The sequence below is a fragment of the Chionomys nivalis genome, chromosome 21, assembly GCF_950005125.1.
Source record: "Chionomys nivalis chromosome 21, mChiNiv1.1, whole genome shotgun sequence".
Classification (NCBI taxonomy): domain Eukaryota; kingdom Metazoa; phylum Chordata; class Mammalia; order Rodentia; family Cricetidae; genus Chionomys; species Chionomys nivalis.
Genome location: NC_080106.1, coordinates 43,833,068 through 43,853,676, shown reverse-complemented (window position 1 = coordinate 43,853,676; position 20,609 = coordinate 43,833,068). Strand labels below are relative to the sequence as shown.

Below are 20,609 nucleotides of genomic sequence, written 5' to 3'. Positions count from 1 at the left end.
AAGCACATAATTTTATGCATATGTATCTGTGCATTTGGATGGGGTGTCACATGATTTGAAGCAGATGCTTGATGTGAATCCCATCAGGGGCATGGGGCAATCCATCCCCCTCCCTTTGTCTTCTACACCATTATCAAACAGGAAAAGATTACCAGCACTGTAAAAATATTGATTGTTATTTAAAACACGATAGGACCCACACTGTGTTTTTTTCAAGAGTGACTTTCTAGATATCTACAGCAAATAACAGTGGTCAGGTCTGGGGCATATGCACAATATCGGATTCTATAGATAATGAGAACTACTGTATTACCTAGAACTAAGGTGAAAACAGATCAATTAGAGCAAGATTTTAAATGTAAAATGGAGCATCCTAGTTTGATACTACTGAGCTCATCTGTCATCTATGTGTTCACACTATGTGTGCTCCGTTATAAGACATTTTTAATAACTATGCAGTGAAGAACCTGAGCAAACGAAACACTTCTAATAAGTCTAGCATAAATCAACACTATGGTTCTTTGCCTTTCTGAAGACAACATCTATAGAAACTGGGTGTCACGTATGGCTGTGGCTTTTATGCATCTATGTCCATTGCTAATAAGTATGTTGTACTTAAATTTATTTTACCTTAAATTGTACGTTTCTACATACATTTTACTTATAGGAGAAAACTAAGATCTGTGTTGATTGAAAAATAGTAAATTTCTGCTCAGAAGGGTCGAATGACTTTTCAAATAAAATGAAAACAAAAAGAACTCAAGATCCATCTTTTAAAGCTAGTAGCTTTCCATGCCTCCACAGATGTGTCCATCTTACAAAGGAGAGAAATGCTTGCCAAGTTTACTAGGAGCTCCTTTGTGTCAAGAAAGGAAGGGACTCCAGGCCTTAAGATATTTTATTTAAACTTCACAATTGTTGGGGACATGTTACTGTCATTTCACAAAGGAAAGCTCTAAAAATATAATAAAGTACAGAGGCCACAAAGTTCTAAGGTGGGAGTCATTCCTAGTAAAGCCTTGTGATCTATCTACCTACACCGGGTTACTTTATGTAAAATGACTGTTTTACTCATTTTTAAAGATTATTTTAACTTGGAAAACTCCTTTAGGACTGGGTGGGTCGGGAGAAAAATCCCAAAGATGATTAAGTACAGCAAAATAATGTCACCTCACTTTGATGCGGCTCTCCTGTGGGTGGGTGGTGGAAGGAGATGATGGTTTTTTCTGAATTCACCTAAGCAGAAAGTTTTAGCAGCTAGTACATCCGCAGCATGGTGTTTCTAGTTTTCTTGTGCACTGGACAGGGCTGTGGCAGCTTGTACATCGTGTGGCTCACTGCAGGGATGGGGAGGGTTTCTCTCCTCCTTCAATCCAGCACTGCTCCAGATTCTTCTCAGGTTTCCTGTTGAGTAGACAGGCTCTGTCTGCTGATAAATTTGTACTCTAGAAACTAATAGGATCTTCCAAAAATTATGTTTGTAAGTTACACATCCCTTTAAAAATTCAGGCCTTGAGTTTCAAGGAGTTATGTATTTAACAGTTCTATACGGTCTTTGAAAGAATTTCTCAGGCTTAGTCTGTGAGTTGAGCATGAACAAAACATTTTAGAGATATCATAAATCTCAATCAAATCTAATATTTTATGCTAGAATGTTTTATGTTTCAAAATTTCTTATGATTCTGTGAATTAGAGAATCAAAGTTAACTCATTGATAGTACCCACTTTTTTTTCTTGGACAGGGTTTCTCTGTGTAGCCCTGGCTGTCCGGGAGCACACTCTGTAGAGTAGACTGGCCTCAAACTCAGAAATGCTCCTGCCTCTCCTGAGTGCTGGCATTAAAGGCATGTGCCACCACACTCTGAGATACCATTCACTTTTAAAATAAATTTAATAAGTTATTTAAGGCATAAACATGATCTTAGAGTTCAAAGAATGAAGCAAATTAGCATATTTTGTAATTTCATAGCTTTTATTTTTGGTGCCTTAGAGTCAAGGGCAGCTGAAACCTACCCATTTTCCACCAATCCCTATACAATATAACTTTATATATGTTCATCCTGTGTGTTTGTTTTCAAGACCTGATCATCCCACATGTGTGCAATACTGAAGCATCTGATTGACATGTCGCTGTTTTATTGTTTCTAAACTAATATATTGGGGAATAATTTCTTAACGTTTCTGCTCTAGAAATTGATACCACAGACTATCTAGGAAGTATTAGCATCTGTCCGTGCTCACACTTGCTTGTGTACTCAGCACTGAGCATCTGGACACAGTAGGGGAAAGCTGAGGACAGTAAACTGGGCTGTCTGAGACAGGCTCGGGACAGTGTGGAGTGATGTTGAGGGAGGTGTTTGAGTATAGAGCTGAGGTAGTAGTGTTTCTGCTCTTAGGTAAGCATTGGCACCCAGAGATCATGGCGATAGGTATTATCAATGACCATGACCCCGAGTTTACTAAGAAAGCTAGAACAAGAGGAAATGTCAGCTGACTGCGGGCATATTCAGATAGTTTATATTTGTTGATCCAAAGCAGTTCCTGCCTTTTCTGCTGCTACTGAAAACTGTGCTGTGGGACAATGCCCTCTTCTTCTAAACAAAAGAACAAACAATTTGTAAAAATGTATATATGTTTCTGAATTCATACTCTTTTCTTGTCCCTGTACCTGACCCAAGGGGCACAGAGTAGCATAAAAACAGGAGAAAAGCTCTCTTGCCAACAAGAGATTCCAGAGCCTTGATGGTGATGGTTGTAATGATGACGGCAGAGAAGAATGAATTTGCCTCAGGATCAATTAAAGGCTCCTTTACAGTGAGGTTCCCAGTGTTCACAACTACATGTGGTAGCTACTATCATTTCTAATATTCACTGTTGATAATCCCATCAAGTTGTTAGTGTTCCCATTTTAAAACCTGGGGCACAGAAATGTTAAACAATTGTTAGCACCCACATAAGCTGTGTCCCTAGCTGAATTGTATTTGAGATCACATCAGCGTATACCTCTGAAGATATGCATGACTTACACCACTGTATACCTCTGAAGATATGCATGACTTACACCTCTGTATACCTCTGAAGATATGCATGACTTACACCACTGTATACCTCTGAAGGTATGCATGAACTACACCACTGTATACCTTTGAAAATATGCATAATTTACACCACTGTATACCTTTGAAGATATGCATGATCTACTGGACTAAGGAATATGTGCAGTAGCGAGCATAAGGGAAAATTCACAATCATGAATAATTACTATATAATTTTGCCTAGACCACAAAAAATCAGCTAAGTTGCATTATGATTTAAAAGTTTGTATATATCTCTTTGTGGTATTAAACAGGGTCTCACACATGCCAGTCAAACACACTGAGCTACATCTCTAGTCCTTATCCTAATATGTCCTCTAGCGGGCAGTTGTTCTTTGTGGTGGCTTATTAGTTCATTAAAATATTAAAGATGCAATTTAATCAATACTGTTCTAACACAGAACAAGTTTTGCATTTAGGTGAATTCTGTCAAAAAGGGTACAACTTCACATAAAAGTCAGAATTTTAGCAAATGATATGAGTACCTAATATCAGGATGATTTTAAAATGCATTTTTTCTTCCTTAAAATACAGATAAGATCTTTGAAAAAATTCAAAGGAATATATAATGTAAATAAATTCAAACTAAAAGTAAAGAAAATGTAGATAGCATATGACTATCCCATTGATCAGAAATATGAATGACATTGGCTCTGAAATGTCCACCTCTCCCTCCATTCCAGAGAAAGTCAGTATTGTCCTGCTCAGCAAAAAGCACCATTGAGCAGTTAACTGTGCATGGTACTGTACTTGATGCTATAAAATAAATTCTACATAGACACGGCTGTTAACTTTTACAGCCTTGGATTTTCAAAGAACAGGGTGTTTCACAATACTGTAATGTTTAAGAAATGGCATGTAAACCTTAGAGGCTAAACTCACAATGTACAGAAGAAATTCCAGTCCTGGAATCTCTCTGCCATAGAATAGTATACATAACTGTTTCCTTCTGAAACCCAAGATTTCCTTGAATCTCTTTCTGTGATGGCAGCATTGGCAGCCAGTCTTTCAGCAGTTGAAGTGATGTATACTCTTGAAGAGAGTACTGTGTCAGCTACTTAGGTCCTAAAAGGGCGTTTCTCACTGTTCATTCACTTCAACCATCCCTAGGTCTCTCTCCTCCCCAAACTGAAAGGACGATGGGAAGGAGAAGATTGGTTTCTTAATGGTTGGTTAAAACAGAACTTCAGAACTTCTTCCTTCAATTCTATTGAAAACTTGAGGGTATGAATTTACTTTCTGGTCTCCAAAATCCCTATCAAATTGTAAATATTTAATTAGTGAAATGCTATACAATGAAAAGTTGTATTTATTGGTTAACTAGGGAATAGAAAAAGCAAAGACAATGTCAAAGATAATGTTAAGCGTTTGACTTGCATGGGATCCAGCCAGTGTCAGAAGGTATTGCATGTGATACAGCTGCATGTATCATCCTCCTCAAGCAGGAAAGTTGAGGACAGGGGATCCTTGTGCATGCCCGGCTTACTTTCCAAGGTGCTTTCAGGCTGTAGTACAGGAGAGAGGATCTGAAAGGCATTTCTCAAAGAAAAGACAGGAGCTAGGCTTTGGGAATTCTGTGTTGGCTCGATTCACACAATATAGTTTAAGGGAGATGGAACTTAACCTAGAAAGGACTCTGAAGCTCTATAAATGAGTGTTTAAGACTTTGCTTGTCTGACCCATGCCTATGAATAAACCACATGTCAAGGGAAAGAAACACCAGCCATTAGGCAACAGAACTTTCTCAGTTCTCAAACTGTGCCATATTTTATGTTCACACAGCAAAGGGAAAAGATACACTTGGTATTTTCTGAGTAGAGTCCTTGGAAATTTGGGTCTGATCGTAAAGCTAAAAGAAATCTAGATTACGAATTGTGGTTAATTCACATGAATAAGACTTTAAAACAAGGCTTAAGAGAGTCTCATTTATTTCAAGTAACCTAAATTTTCCTCAGAACAACACAGTCTTTAATAGAATGCAATACAAATTGAGTAATTGATAATATAAAATCAAACTGTATGCCAATAAATAAACAAATATGAAACTAGTATTGAACAAAATTCTGAAGATGCAGTGGTTAAGAGTTCTAATTGTTCTTGCAAAGGACCTGGCTTTGGTTTTTAGCACCTACATGGCAGCTCAGAACTGTCTATGGCTCTTTCCAGTGTTGTCTATGCCCTCTTCTGACTCCACAAGCAAATGATACATGGATGACTTTATTAAAATTACACTTTTTATCCTATGTTAAATATTCTTTATTAATTCCTTGAGAACATTATAAAATTAATCTTGACCATATTCAGACCCCCAAAAAATATTGAAAGGAAAGATTAATGATGAAAATACTATTTACTGTATATTATTGTAAATATGAGAAATGGGATTTTCAAAAGATAATAACAAAAATATAAATTTTTAATGTTTGAAAATACATCATTAAGTAATTAAAAGTGGGGTCTGGAGAGGTAGCTCTACAGTTAAACAAATCAATGGCTCTTCCAGGGGACCATAATTAGGTTTCCAGAAAGGACCATAGTTAGGTTTTTCAGCACCTACATCTGGCTGCACACCGTGCCCTAAAACTCCAGATCCAGGATATCTGACATCCTCTACTGGCCTCAGTGAAACTGTACTTGTGTGCACAAACCCACACAGACAGGCAGACAGACAGCTCTACATAATAAAAGGTAAAATCTTAAAGAACATGTAAAATTAAAAAGGGGCTTGTTAGGTGGCTCAAAGAATTAAGACACCTGTGACCAGGCCTGGCCTCCTAAGTTCAAGTTCAGGACCCACATGGTAGTTGAAAAGAAATGACTTCTGCAAGTTGTCCTCTGACCTCCGAAAGCTTCCTGTGGTGCAAGTGTTCATGCACATGCATACATACATGCACACATATGCACAATAAATAAATATTTAATTAAAAATTAGAGAAGTCAAGTCATGAAACTGAAAAAATTATTGAGAATACATGTCTCATAACGGTCCTGTACCAGAATCTAGAAGGTGCTCATTCCACTTAATAAGACAGCAGCCAAATTAAAATGGAAACATATTAAAAAGGCACTCCACCACAAATATGTCTGAATGGGAAGGAAGTACTTGCAAAGTTTCTCAGCATCATTCCTCAGCAGAGAAATGCAGATGAAATTCCTCTAACAACCTATTGAACTAGGCAGTTCAAATGAGATTCCGCCAGCCACCTATGGAAGCAGCTAGCAAGAGGTGGTTCATGCCGATGAAAAAATAGAGTTCATACAGCACTGATCCCTAGCCACCTAACTGGTATGGAGTTAGTTGCCCCAATAGCTTGTTCTTTGGACTGGCGAGATGGCTCAGTCGGCAAAGGCTTGTTGTGCAGATATAAAGACCTAGGTCTGTATTCCCAGAACTCATGGAAGGCAGGGTACAGAGAAACAGACATATAATTCCATACTCCTACAGCGAGGTGCAAAGTAAAACAGAGACTCTCCTGAAGTCCACAGACCTGGCATCTTGGTGAACGCAGTGCAAACCAAAGAGAGACCCAGTCTTAGACAAAAGTGCAGTCTTCTGATGTCTGCACGTGTGGCCTGCATTGCACAGTTCCGCGCTATAGCAACAGAGAGGCGGAGTGCGAAGGTATGTTGCGTTTCTGGTCAGTATTGGGCATCATATTATGCCAGTCACGCTTCTGGGAGACCTTGCTAAACATTCAAATTCTCATCCGTTATTCAGGGTTAAGATTCTATAGTTTGTATCTTAGTTTTTGTGGCTTTTAACTATCATCCTGGGAAAAAAAGAGAATGCATTTGAAAAGTAAATCACTCCATAAAGGTTCTGTGGCAAGTGTTCCCCAGATTGTGGAAAAGCAATTTACTATGTGGCTGTAAAGAAAGGGTCTAAATCTCACATTACTGGGAGGGTTTAGCTAGAAGAAACTGCATAGCAATCCCACATAAAGAGGTCATGGAAAAATGTGCCAGGAATTTGCATCCTGGCTTGCTAAAACAGTGATGTCATTGGGTGGAATATCTTAGAACACAAGCTAACGGAATCAAAGCAAAGACAAGATCCCACTTTGAGTTCAGATTGACACTCCTACTGGAAAGGCTTAAAGTTGCTGAAGATGGCTCAGAATGTACGTGGAGACAGAGAAACCTGAGCATCCTGATGAAATTGAGACTATGAGGGAATGTTGTATCATCAATAGAGAAAAAAAAATGATTTTAAGAAAATGGTTTTAAGTTCCTGGTTTCGCTTTCAGTGTCCAGAATGACCAGGGAGTGAAAAGATACAAAAGGAAAAAACTTACACCAAGTTCAGTCACAAAAGAGGATTGCAAATACAAGAAAGAAGTTTACACTTCACAGTGAACTTAGCCGTCTACAGGCTGGAAGCCCACTTTGTATAAACTGAGAGATGGTTGAATCGTCTGTTCAAGGTTATGTACATGTTACATAAATACCCAGAGTGTCTGTAACTTCCTGCCTGCTCACTGTAATTTCCCTTAAGGAATTCTGAAAAATATCACTATACCAAATGGTGGAATATAAAAATATTTTCTTTTTGAAATAAGTAAAGCTTATAAAATATGAAAATAGAGTTTTTCCTGCTGTATACATGTCTATCAAAGTAGCTGTCACCTACTTCTGCCAACAGTTGCTTCTGTATTGCAGGTGCAGTCTGGTCAGCATTGCCTTGGATTTGTTTGTAATGAGAATAAAATTCTAAGAAGAATAGATTTTACTGAATTTGTTGTATTCTTTAGCGGGAAAGAGGAGCATGCTCTAACCACTCTCCTATCATCAATATTCAGAAGCCTGGAAATTTTCTTTGGCTTTCCCGAGAGAAATAATTTTTAGTACTTTTAAACTTCAAGGTAATTCTGTGTTTCCCTTGAAGAATAGATGCATGGAAATATGAATTTCAAAAATGCCATAAGGGTAAAATATTTCACTTCCAAGTTAGCATTTTTTTTTCATTTTTAAAATCCCGAAAGACATGAAATAGATTCTCATCCTCAGGTTCAGAGTCTATTCTTTCATTGTTGACTATACAGTTAAGCCAACATTTTAAATGAATTATGTGGTTTACCGTTGTTACACATTAACACAATTTGTTTCCTCCACTTAATGTGATCTGAGGCAAAAAGGAAGAATGTTTCAAGGAGAATCAATAAGTGACTCAGAAACGAGATTACAGCATCCCCTGAGTTTGTCTCCCCTAGTCTTACAGATACAAGAATAGCCGTATGCAAATGGGTTGGAGTAAGTGAACTAGTAATTTCCAGAACCTTCTCGTTTAATCATAAATCATCTAACCTCTACTCATCTTATTTAATGAGAAATGCTTATCAAGAAAACGAAGACATTTTCTCAAGTCACACAGATCTCACAAATGGAATATTTGATATTTTTTGATGAGATGTGATTCTGTGTGTGCAGGTTTCAAAAGGTCCAGAGAGCTCCTAATGATCCAGATACAATTTTCCCTAGAAACAGAAAGTCAAAGCTCAGCTTTTATGGCTTTTGTATAATATGTTATTACTTTGTATTTAGCTGTCTGAAAGAAGTCCTGGTTGTAAAAAGAGAATCTGCAAGAAACTATCGCATTATCTTCGAAATGAGATTTAAATAAATGAAGCAGAGAGAGTCTGTGTGTGCATGTTTGGGAAAAAGTGATACCAAGTACAGTAGAATATCCTAGTTGGTGTGGATAGTCACACCTCTACATAGTAATTATGTAAGTATTGCAAAACAGTGAACTCAAGTACTGTAGATTCTTGTTCATGTGAACAGCCTCGCCTCTATGTAGTAATTATGTAAATATTGCAGAAAAGTGATCTCAGGTACTGTAGAAGATTCTAGTTGGTGTGGATAGTCACACTTCTACATAGTAATTATGTAAGTATTGCAGAAAAGTGATCTCAAGTACTGTCGAAGTCTCTAGCTGGTGCGGATAGCCACAGCTCTGCTTAGTAATTATGCAAATATTGAAGAAAAGTGATATCACGGACTGCAGAAGGTTCTCGTTGGTGTGAACAGTCAAGTACTATAAAAATTTCTAGTTGGTGTGAATAGTCAAGAACTGTAGAAGATTTGAGTTGGTGTGGTCAAGTACTATAAAAGTTTCTACTTGGTGTGAATAGCGTATTAATGTAGAAGATTCCAGTTAATGTAAATATCTAAGTACTGTAGAAGGTTCCAGTTGATGTGAATAGTCATATACTTTAGAAGGCTCTAGTTTGTGTGAATAACCACCCCTCTACAAGGTACTTGTGTAAGTATTGCAGAAATTTAAGCTGTAGTAGTAGCAGGGATGCCAAGGAGTCTGGTTGTTGTTCTAACAATAAATCAAAAGAATGTATTGAAACTAGCAAGAAACAAAAGTTCGGTTATCCCGAAAGGGAGTAAATTCGCATTTTTAATAAAGTAGCACTAATGGGTATATGCAGACTATGAGAAATTATGTAAACAGCACGTTTGCCCATTTCCCATCATTCACACAGAGTGGCTATAGTGCCATCCAGCTAATTTCTTCATTATTTGTTCTGCGTCTTCCACTGTCTTTTTAAGATATTGCATAAGTGGACACTCACTGTGCTTTTCCATGGTAAGCTAGCTGACTTCTCATAATTAATTCTAAAGTATTTTTCAATTGTTAGTGTTTTATATTCAGCTTTTCGCATTTATTGTTTTCTTACAGAGTAACTAATACATTTTTTTAAAGTTGACAACAGTCAATGAACTTTTGCACCAGCAATAATTCCATGGGCAGTCTGCAGGAGAGAGATTTAGTTCCGACACATGTAGATTTTTAAAATGTGTGGGGATTCAGACTGAGGGAGGGAAGAAGGACACAGACATCCGGACTGCTTGCAAGCGTTGTATGGGGTGCAGTAAGGAAGGACTGTTGAATTTGCTAAGCATCTCGCAGCCTGCATTATCTGAGCTGACAATGAGCAGTGAGTTAACACAGACTCTTATATTTCTTTCTTTCATTTTCTTTCCTTTTTTGTGGTGGTCTGAATGAGAAATTCCCACATAGGTTCGTACATTTGATACTTAGCCCCCACTTGATACTTAGCCCCCACTTGATACTTACTTAGCCCCCAGTTGGTGGATCTGTTTGGAAAGGATTCAGAAGACATGTGGCCTTGTTGGGGGAGATGCGTTCCTGGGGGAAGGCTTTGACATTTCAAACACCCATGTCTGTCCCAGCTGTTCTGACACCTGGCTGTGTATTGAGATATGAGCTCTCAGTACCGCTCTAGCACTATGCCTGCCTGCCTGCTGCCTTCCACCCTGATCATCATAGACTCACCTAGGAAACTCTAAGCCCCAAACAAATTCTTTGATCTCTAAGTTGCCTTGATTATGGTATTATATCATGACAACAGAGAAGTAGCTAATACAGTTTTATATCTGATTAATGAAGGATCAGCCAAAAAGTCCGTTCCGACTTTAGAATGGCATGATCTATTATTGGAAAGAATACAATATACAGATATGATAAACAATTTTGGCACTTATTTGCATAGGGATTACCTGAATCTCTTTATATATTGAAATTCACAAAGAGAGACAGAGAAAATTTGCTAACCTTGAGTTAGCCATGGCACTGTTGGCTGGATTTGGGAGTAGACCAAGAAAAAAATCACTTTGAAATGTAGCAGTGATTAAGTTAGCAGCATCTGAGCTTGCTACATGAATGGATGATGATATCATATCAATAACCTTCAAAAAATAGCACTTAGATAAAGAGTCTTTTCCTAACTGAGCTATGCACCATGTTGGCCAATGCTGGCTTATCTCTCTAGTCTTTGAACACACTGTTAGGTCACAGACACGTTAAGTTTACTATATTAAAGAAAATCAATTATTGCATCCTTCAGTCTATTCCAGCATGAAGCTATTAAACATTTTATCAGGGAATTGCGAAGTGCAGCTGTGAAACTCGTTACTGGTAGCAAGCTCTCGTTATTCTGGCGTTTACCAGGTATTTACCACTAGCTTGTAAAATCTTCCATGCCAACCTTCACCGTCACCTCATTAAGATTGCATGGTGGCATGATGGGGCTAAGGAGACAGTTTGAGGTTGCTAATAAGTTGTAAAATAGCAAATATTATCATAGGGAAATCTAATCTGTTGAGATCTTTCCATGACGTGAAAGCACTCTGAATTTTTTTTTTTTTTTTTTTTTGTAATGCAGTTCGTCCCAGCCCCCTTGTAGCCTCCATTTCTGCTTTAAATATAAAATAGACATAGCATGATCAGGCTTTCTTTTGGGATGTGTTCTGGATTGCTTGAGAGGTATAGCAGGTAGTTGTTGAGATGATTGTCCCCAGTGAAATATACCTCCAAAGGCTGTGGAGCACAAAGAGAAGCGACTGAGATGACAGATGGTGTTTATAGTACATTTAAAACCTCAGCATTTTAAAACAGGAGGATTCCAGTCCTCGGCAGCATCCCCAAACCAAACTATTTCCCATTGATTGGTATGAATCACTCTCCCTCTTTGGCGCCTGTGCTTTTCCGCCACACATGCCCTACTTAAATACCAACAAATCTGCAGTTGACCTTGTCACAGCTCTGTGCAGAGATGCCTACCCTGGGTTTCTAATCCTCATCAATTTCTTTCCAGACTGAGCTTTTTGTACACGCCTTCAAGGATCAGCTGGTCAGGAGCGCTCTTTTAGCTCTCTACACGGCAAGGCCAGGAGGCATCCTTAAGAAGCCACCCTCTCCTAAGGACAGCACAGAGGACACTTGTCCCCTGGATGAGCCCCCTCAGCTGAGAAGACAAGACTCCATACCACACCATTCTGACTATGATGAGGAAGAGTGGGTAAGTCCTTTCACGGCGTCTGCTCTCATGGCTTAGCCCCAAGAAATGTGGTAACATAATGCAAAAGCTCACTCATGAAAAGAACCCTGGAAACCAGTCTCAACATGGTTGTGGATAGATGCCACACACTTTCCTTAGGAGCAGGTCTCATGTGAAAGTTATATTCCTGAACCAAATTATTTATGTTATCAAATAAATTGAGTTTATAACCAAGAACAAGTCTTGAATTCAGTTACCAAAATTACAAAATCCTATGATACCCTTTCTTCTTCATTTCTAAGCTAAAATTATTAAAACTTTTTCAGAAGAAGAGTAAAAAGTCAGTCGGGCAGTGGTAGTGCATACATTTAATCCCAGCACTCTGGAGGCAGAGAAAGCTGGATCTCCAGGTTCGAGACCAGCTTGGTCTACAAAGTGAGCTCCAGGACAGCCAGGGTTACACAGAGAAATCCTGTCTTGAAATACCCCATTGCCCCAAAAAGACATTTCAGCCTGAGTAGAATGCACATATTTCTATTGTTGCTAGGTAAAGATGTACTTACCTACTTTTTAAAAAAAAAATTATTCATGTTTAAATGAGAATGAACATGAAGGTTTCTTAAATCCCATCATCTGGTGATTATGTGATTGAATAGATTGCATGGCAGGACCTGACACCATAGACCCTGTGTGTGCATGGCAGGACCTGACATCATAGTCCCTGTGCGTGCATGGCAGGACCTGACACCATAGTCCCTGTGCGTGCATGGCAGGACCTGACACCATAGTCCCTGTGCGTGCATGGCAGGTCCTGACACCATAGACCCTGTGCGTGCATGGCAGGTCCTGACACCATAGACCCTGTGCGTGCATGGCAGGTCCTGACACCATAGACCCTGTGCGTGCATGGCAGGACCTGACACCATAGTCCCTGTGCGTGCATGGCAGGACCTGACACCATAGACCCTGTGCGTGCATGGCAGGACCTGACACCATAGACCCTGTGCGTGCATGTGCACAATTGCTGGTGAAGATAAATTAACAAAAACAGCAAAGGTGTGGAAGGAACTCTAGTAGAGAGAAATAGCATGGGAGGAGCAGGAAGGGTGCAGAGGAACAATGTGCTATTAACGAGCCTTTGCACATTAATGATTTAAGTGCCTCTATGGTTAATGTATATTTATATATGTATGTGTTCACACGTGTATGCACACTGGTATCCCTTGTGGTATCACATGTTCAACAAAAGAAGTGTGCTAGTTGCATTACACGTTACATTTTCAGTTAAAAATTGTTTTCTCGCTAGCTAGTGTTTAAGAGCATTTAGGGTAAGGTGTTCAAGAGGCCCAGGCCCCTAGAACAGTGTTTGAGGGCCCATGAGAGAACAAGTCATCTTTCTTTTGATAAAATTCTGACCACAGGAAGCACACCTACACGCTTCGGGAGGCGCGTGCTGAGTAAGAGCTGTTGTTGCTGATGAAGCTTGTAATTCCCCCATGACAGCATTTCAGACGAGCAAGTCAGATATTTCTTCAATTTAGCTTCACCTTCCTCGATTTATTCACAGCTCTAAGATGTGCATACCTCTTAACCTCTCTGAAGTTCAGTTTTCCCGGCTGTATAATGAAAACTGTATCTGTCCTGCTTAGCTCTTAGTATGGATATACAATAAATGGTTTATCTGTGGGTGATGCTTTACTGCCTCGTCAGATTCTGTGTCGGGGGATTAATACATACTTCTTGGTTAAGATATGTGGCTTATAGTCTTATTATGACAACCAAATTTATCCCTAGAGACATATATATATATATATATATATATATATACTATATGAAACAAGTCAGATATATATAAATAAATCAGGCATATACATATAAATATGTCAGATATGTATTTATATAAAAATATGGACTGTGAATTTCAAGAACTTATTTCACCTAATTATCCAAACAAGTTTACCCTTTGAGTAATGATTGCTATGGTTACCCTGAATCAGGTAAAAACCTTGAGTGGCTGTACTTTCTTTTCTCCATTTTCTTCTGCTTCCTATGGTCCTTCCCACCAAGCCCTACTTTCCCTGATATTTAAACTGGTCACCCTCCTTCTTTCTCCCTTATTTGTGGTTCCATAGATAGTTTTTGAGGTCTTCAGTCCAATAGGTTTTGAAATGGGGAGATTAGCCATGTTAGGTCCTCATCCGAAGTCCAGAGTCTTAGGGGACAGAAAACATATTAACAGCTATAAAATGTGGAAACAAAGTTTGGGATAGTGTGGGGTAGCCTCTGCTAATAGGATTTCACTCGACGCAGTTTGAATTCAGGGCTGTTTTGTGAGGCACCAAGGAAAGACATCACTAAGTAGGAAGGGTTAGAGAGGGCCTTTCCCTTCAATCAGAATCGACATTCTCCTGCTGCCAGGATCACTACACTGCACCCTGGGAGCCCCTGAGGACACCCTATGGCTTCTTAGAGATCTCAGCATATTCAGAAATCGGAAAGACAACTGGCTATTGCATAACACAGCCTTAAAGGTCTGTAGAGACTAGCGCAAGGGTGTGAAGGTCAGAGTGGGGATTCAAAAGCCTCTCTGGAGGTGGGCATTGGAACAGAAGAAGCCATTCCAAGAAGGGAACCAAATGTTTGAGCTCTGTGGAGAGAGGTAGTAGCTATAGGCACAACACAGAGACAGATCAGATTATTACTAATTTTATTTATTCTTTTTTTTTAATTGTTGAAATTTTGGCTTACCTATAATGGAATTGATTCATTGGAAAGCTCAGGTAGAGATGGGCAGCACTGGGCCCTCATAGAATAAAAAATTGACCCACTTCTCATTTAAGGAATCCTAGGAGAAGCATTTTCTTCAGCTGAGAAAATGCTTAAAAGAACTTAAAAGAACTTCGGTGAGGTGGTCTGAACTAGATGGGTTCCCTTGTCCCTTCCTCAAGGAGAGCCTTGTGCTAGAGGAGGACCTGGGGAAGATGGGAGAAGGGAAAGGAGAAAGCTTGCACACTGATTGGGTGCAATTTTAGCAACATTTGGAACAATTGGGTACAATTTTAGCAACAATCGGAACAATAGTCAGGGTTTACATCCTTGTGGAGGAACCAGCGAATGGTCTGCACAGGTCTCTGCTTCCCACAGACCGCTCTCTGGGAAAGGCAAAGGCATGTTGATTGTTTCCACAGGCCGTAAAGTCTTTCCATGTTTCTTTTGGTTTTCATTGTGAGCATGATAGGTCTGCATGTCTCTGTATATCCATGCACATCTTAGGAGGTCCCTTCTGAAGTCACTATTTCTTGAAATCATAGAAATAGTTCGCCTGAGTTGAACACGGTCAGAAGGAAACTCCTGCTCAGTAAATTCCCTCTCCTCTAAATATTTTATCTTGGTTTGTAAATCATTATTGTGAAGGTCTAACAGCATTTTCACAGATTTTCCTCAGCAATCGCTTTCTACTAAAAAGATCTCTCTGCCAAGGGATTTAATCTAAAAAAAAAAAAAAAAAAAAAAAAAAAAAAAAAAAAAAAAAAAAAAAAAAAAAAAAAAACAAACCTCAGCAGTCACAGTAGCCACTTAATATATTATTTTCAAAATGTTCTTCACCTCTGTCCAATGGAGTCAACCTGAAGAAGATGCAGGCATTTGAAACATCTTTAGAGATGGTTCTGGTGCCTGATTTGGATCAGATACTCGCCATATTACTTTCCTTAATTAGCTGTTAGAAAAGTATCAGTATTGATTACTAATATAGTCAAATTCCGAAAGTAATTCCATGTTTAAAACGAGTGTAACCGGGTTTCAATGAAGACGTTCTCTGATGACGTAAGTTGGTCTAGATTTGAATGTAAAGCCATTCAGGTCATTTTCTGAAAAGCCTGTTTCTCAGTCATTCACCGTGACAACGACTTAGCTCGAAGCCTACATTTCTTACAATGAACATATGGGAAGTCAATACATCTTAGTAATTCTTTTTGAGTCCATTTTTATGCATCTCACAGCTTTTGCTTTGTAGTCATGAAAGAGAATCTCTGTTAAGCCCACATCGTTCTGAGGTTCTGTTGAGAAAAGCTGATGACATAAGGATGGATGATAGCTATCAAGTAGAAGGGACAGAGGTTGAAACTGAAGTGAGTGACGCCAAACACGCCTGCTACCTGCCACACTTTAGTTATTAAATGATTGAAAGCTCTACGGGTTTATTTTCCTAAAAAGTCAGTAAACAATTAGACCGTGATGGAATAGTTGGGATTTTATGAAGATCTATGCAAGGGAAGATAACATACTGCATTTCTCTTTGTACCCGGCTTGAGCAGATGCTTCCAGCAGCTGGGATCCCAAGATTAGTTTGTCCAGAATATGAAAGCACATCATCTGACCAAACTATTAGGCCGCCCCAGATTTTGTGGCTTCAGTAATTACACTATTCTCTACAGCAATGCGGCTTAATTCCAGCATTACGACACTGGGGATTTTGGAGCCAAATCTGGGCAATCCTAGTCAAATAAATTGTTTAAAAGCTGATCTTATCATACTTTAAATTCTGATCTGTTCTAGCAGGGCATGCAACTGGCAAAACTGTTCTTATTATTGGAAATACCCTAAACTATCATTTTACATTGTATCATATTTCAGCATTCAAATTACCCAACTGATTTCTGTTTCAAGTTATACCCATAAATTGATGTTTACTCCAGGAGCAAGAAGCTCCAGTGTGCTGCTCCTGAGAAGGGGTCTGTAGAAAACAGTGATTCACACTGCACATACCAAACAATATGAATGTGCAAGTTTTCACCATGGAGGAAATAACTGAGGTTTAAGAGAATGTGTATTTTAACCTGACTTAAGCTTTAGGCAATGCATTCATGGGTCAGCATATTACAAGGCCTTGCATTTGTATGTGGAAATGTTGTTTATTTATAGCCAGTAAATACAAAGTTTAAAATGAGTCATAAGCCTGATTTCATAAACAAGCAAATTCTAATCTTTTCTAAGCTAGAGTACATTTTCTTTTCTGTATTAAGATAAATGCACTTACGCTCACATAAAGAAAACAACTGTCATATTTAATTTATAGTTGAATTCATAGCAATATTCATATCAAACATCCCATTAATCAGGTCCATATATATATAAAACCTGAAAATAAATTCAGGCTTCTCTGTAACTCAGTGATGCCAAATACTGTGCTTTGGATTCAGATTTCTATGAATGACGTTCTTATAAAACACTGCATTGTGATCTTGTCTGGTAATGTCCGGAACAAGTACAGATGTTTAAGATTGTCGGAGTGCTGATAAATTTAAAGTGCCCTATGTAGTTGAGGTGAGAATAGATGCTTGCAAGACCCTACAGACTGTTCAGGAAGCAGGAGCAGTCTGCAGGCTCACCTCGCCTCCGGGGCTGCCATGTCTGTCTTTCACTTCACCTGGGGGGCACTTCAGACTCCATGTAAACACACTGATACCTATGCAAATTGATATTCAAAAGAGGTTTCGTTCCATACTCAAACCAGCTAGAGTTATGTTATCTGAGACCATTGACCTGATATTAATAAGAGGAATTAACTCCTCTTCTTTCCTTAGAGGCAGTTAATCCCTATAGTCGGCCTGACACTAGCTAACCTCTGATTGAGCCTCTTCAGCAGTGGTACCCCGTAGCTTACCGGCCTAATGAGTCCTCCATACCCTGAAAAATGCCCCACACTTCTGAAGGTTTTGTCAGACAACTGTGCATATGTATGTGTGCATTTACTTACACATATTTTCTAGTCTAAATGATCTTGTTTAAATAATTAGTCTGGGATTCAATGTACACATGGCCTATGGAGTTCTTATTTCTCTTTTTTATATTGTTCATGTGCTTTATAAACTTCTAAAAGAAGATTCAATCTCTTGTTCACTACTGTATTATCAAAGTTGGCAAAACAGCTTATCTACCATTGGTGATCAATATACAGTTACACAATGAATTAATTTCTTTAAAATTAGCCTTCAAAGTGTTGCTCATTTATCTTCTCAGTTTGAGAATATAATATTTGAATTTCAGTAATTATCTACTTATATCTATTATATTGTTCTGTATTAGAAATCATTAATTCATTTAAATTTTTTTGTTCTCCAAATAGTGAAAAGTCCCCAGTTATCCCTTTTGTGCCTTATTTGAGATCCCACAGCTCATATTAATGTCTGCGAACCAGACTGCCGTTTGTCAGGATGAAGCTTTCTGAACGTTCCATTTCTGTATTTACAATTCTTGCAGTTAGGTAATGTGCTTTGATCAAACCCCCCTCCCATTTCCTCACCTTCGGTTTCTTTTCTCTTCCCCGTCTCATCTTTCCATCCTTCATGTGCTTTTTCTTTTTAAACTACCCAGTGTACTTAGCGCTTCCTATATGTGGGGGTAGAGAGCCAACTGCTGAAGCGGGACAGACTTGATTCTTTTAATTTTTTATTCATTTTGCACACCAACTACAGTTCCCCCTTCCACTCCTCCTCTTGCTTCCCCTCTCTCTCCCTGCCTCCCCCTCAACTCACCCCGATCCACTCTTCTGAAAGGGTAAGACCTCTCACAGGGAGTCAACAAAGCCTGGCACATTAAGTTGAAGCAGGACCAAGGCTCTCCCCGCTATATCAAGGCTGAGCAAGGCATGCCACCATAGGGCTCCAGAAAGCCAGTTTGTGCACCAGGGATAGATCCTGGTCCCACTGCAACATGCCCCTCATGCAGACCAAGCTCAACAACTGTCACCCACTTGCAGAGGGCCTTGTTTGGTCCCATAAATGCTCCACCACTGTTGGTCTAGAGTTCATGAGTTTCCACGAGCTGGGTTCAGCTGTCTCTGTAGGTTCCCCCATCATGGCCTTGACTGCCTCTTGCTCATATAATTCCTGCTCCCTCTCTTCAACTGGACTCCCAAAGCTTGACCTGGTGCTTAGCTGTGAATCTCTGCATCTGCTTCCATCAGTTACTGGATGAAGGCTCTATGATGACAGGGTATTTACCAATCTCATTACAGGAGAAGGCCAGTTCAGATACCCTCTCCACTATTGCTGGGAGTCTTACTTGGCATCATCTTGGTGGATTCCTGGGAATTTCCCTAGCACCAAGCTTTTCCTTAACTGCATAATGGCTCCCTCTATCAAGCTATCTCTTCCATTGATCTCCTACTCTGCCCCTTCCCAATTCATTATCCTGTTCCGTGTTCTTCTCATCCCCCAATCCCCTTCCCTCTATCTCCCCCAGGCATCAGTTTACCCAGGAGATCTCAGCTTTTTCCCCTTCCCCAAGCAATCCATGTGTCCCTTTTAGGGTCCTCCATGTTGTCTAGCTTCTCCGGAGCTGTGTATTGTAGTCTGGTTATCCTTTTCCAGTATCTACTTATGAGTGAGTACATACTGTGTTTGCCTTTCTGAGTCTGGCTTACCTCACTCAGGATGAATTTTTTTCTAGATCCATCCATTTGCCTCTAAATTCCATGATGTCACTTTTTTGAGAGCTGAATAATATTCCTTTGTTTAAATGTACCACATATTCTTTATCTATTCTTCTTTTGAGGGGTATCTAGGTTGTTTCCAGGTTCTGGATATTACAAATAATGCTGCTATGAACATAGTTGAGCAACTGTCCTGTGGTATGATTTAGCATGTTTGGGCATATGCCCAGGTATCACTTGGTTTTGAGGTAGATTGATTCCCAATTTTCTGGGAAGTTGCCATACTGATTTCCAAAGTGCAGCCTTGATTTTTATTTATTTATGTTCCAACACCAAACTGACTATTCTAGCCATCTTCCAGTTATTCCTGACGGGGGTGCATATTCCCCTCTCTTAAGCACTCTAGTGACTATTCATCTCTCAGCAGAGAGCAGGAGAACTTGAAGAGCTCTACATCAGAGATTACTGAACCACAGAACATGAGAAATTGAACATCCTAGGAATTTGGTGGCAGCAGTTTTCATTTTGCTTGGTCTTCCTTGGAAGAATACAAATCCCTGTCTTCTTTGAAATAGTTACTACCTTCAAAGAAACTTTTTCCTTGTCCCATCTTTTCCCTCTTTGTCCCTAAGCCACACTATATTACAATCTGGTTTTGTGGATCTGACAGTGATTAAAACGGGGTCTTTCTAACAATTGATAGGGTAGTTGTGTTGGGTATAAAGTTCAGTTTCTCAGTTAACAAGGAACACTTCCTCAGAGTTCTCCTGTGGTACAGGTTGGGTGCATTGTTGTTTTAGGACAGAGAGTGGGCTGCTTCACTTATGTGATGCAGTTGATCCCAGTGTGTGTCAACATGAGGCAGTAATGAACAATCAGGCAGAATGCTGGACATTATATTTACTCAGGATTTGAAGTCACCTTTTCTTAAGTTGGTAAAATTTATATGATTTCTGTAATACTGTATATTTTAAATATCAATTCCCATTAGCAGATTAGTAGCAGAAACATTGATATGGAAAAACAGTTTTGTTTTTCCCTATATAGACCTTAAATATTTTTGCAATTGCAAAAAATTGCAAAACATTGACCTTATTAAAATACTTCTTATTTCCTTTTTAAAAAATAAGAAAATATATCAACTTTAAAGAAAAAAAGCAAAAATCACTAATAAAATATATGAACTATTTCTATCATTTAGTGATCTATATTTCAGTTATTTTTCTAAAAAGAGGAGTTACTATGTTAAGGGCTTGAGTCATAACTGCT

General features: G+C 39.0%; 1 protein-coding gene across 5 annotated transcripts in view; it reads left to right on the top strand.

The window, feature by feature from the left end:
- The window catches only part of Inpp4b (inositol polyphosphate-4-phosphatase type II B), a 789,563-nt gene that overhangs the window by 645,389 nt on the left and 123,565 nt on the right, over positions 1-20,609 (top strand). For all 5 annotated transcript variants that reach the window (XM_057753361.1, XM_057753359.1, XM_057753358.1 and 2 more), the window contains one exon: positions 11,723-11,926. In XM_057753361.1, coding sequence (XP_057609344.1) covers positions 11,723-11,926 — 204 coding nt within the window. The remainder of the gene's footprint in view (positions 1-11,722; positions 11,927-20,609) is intronic.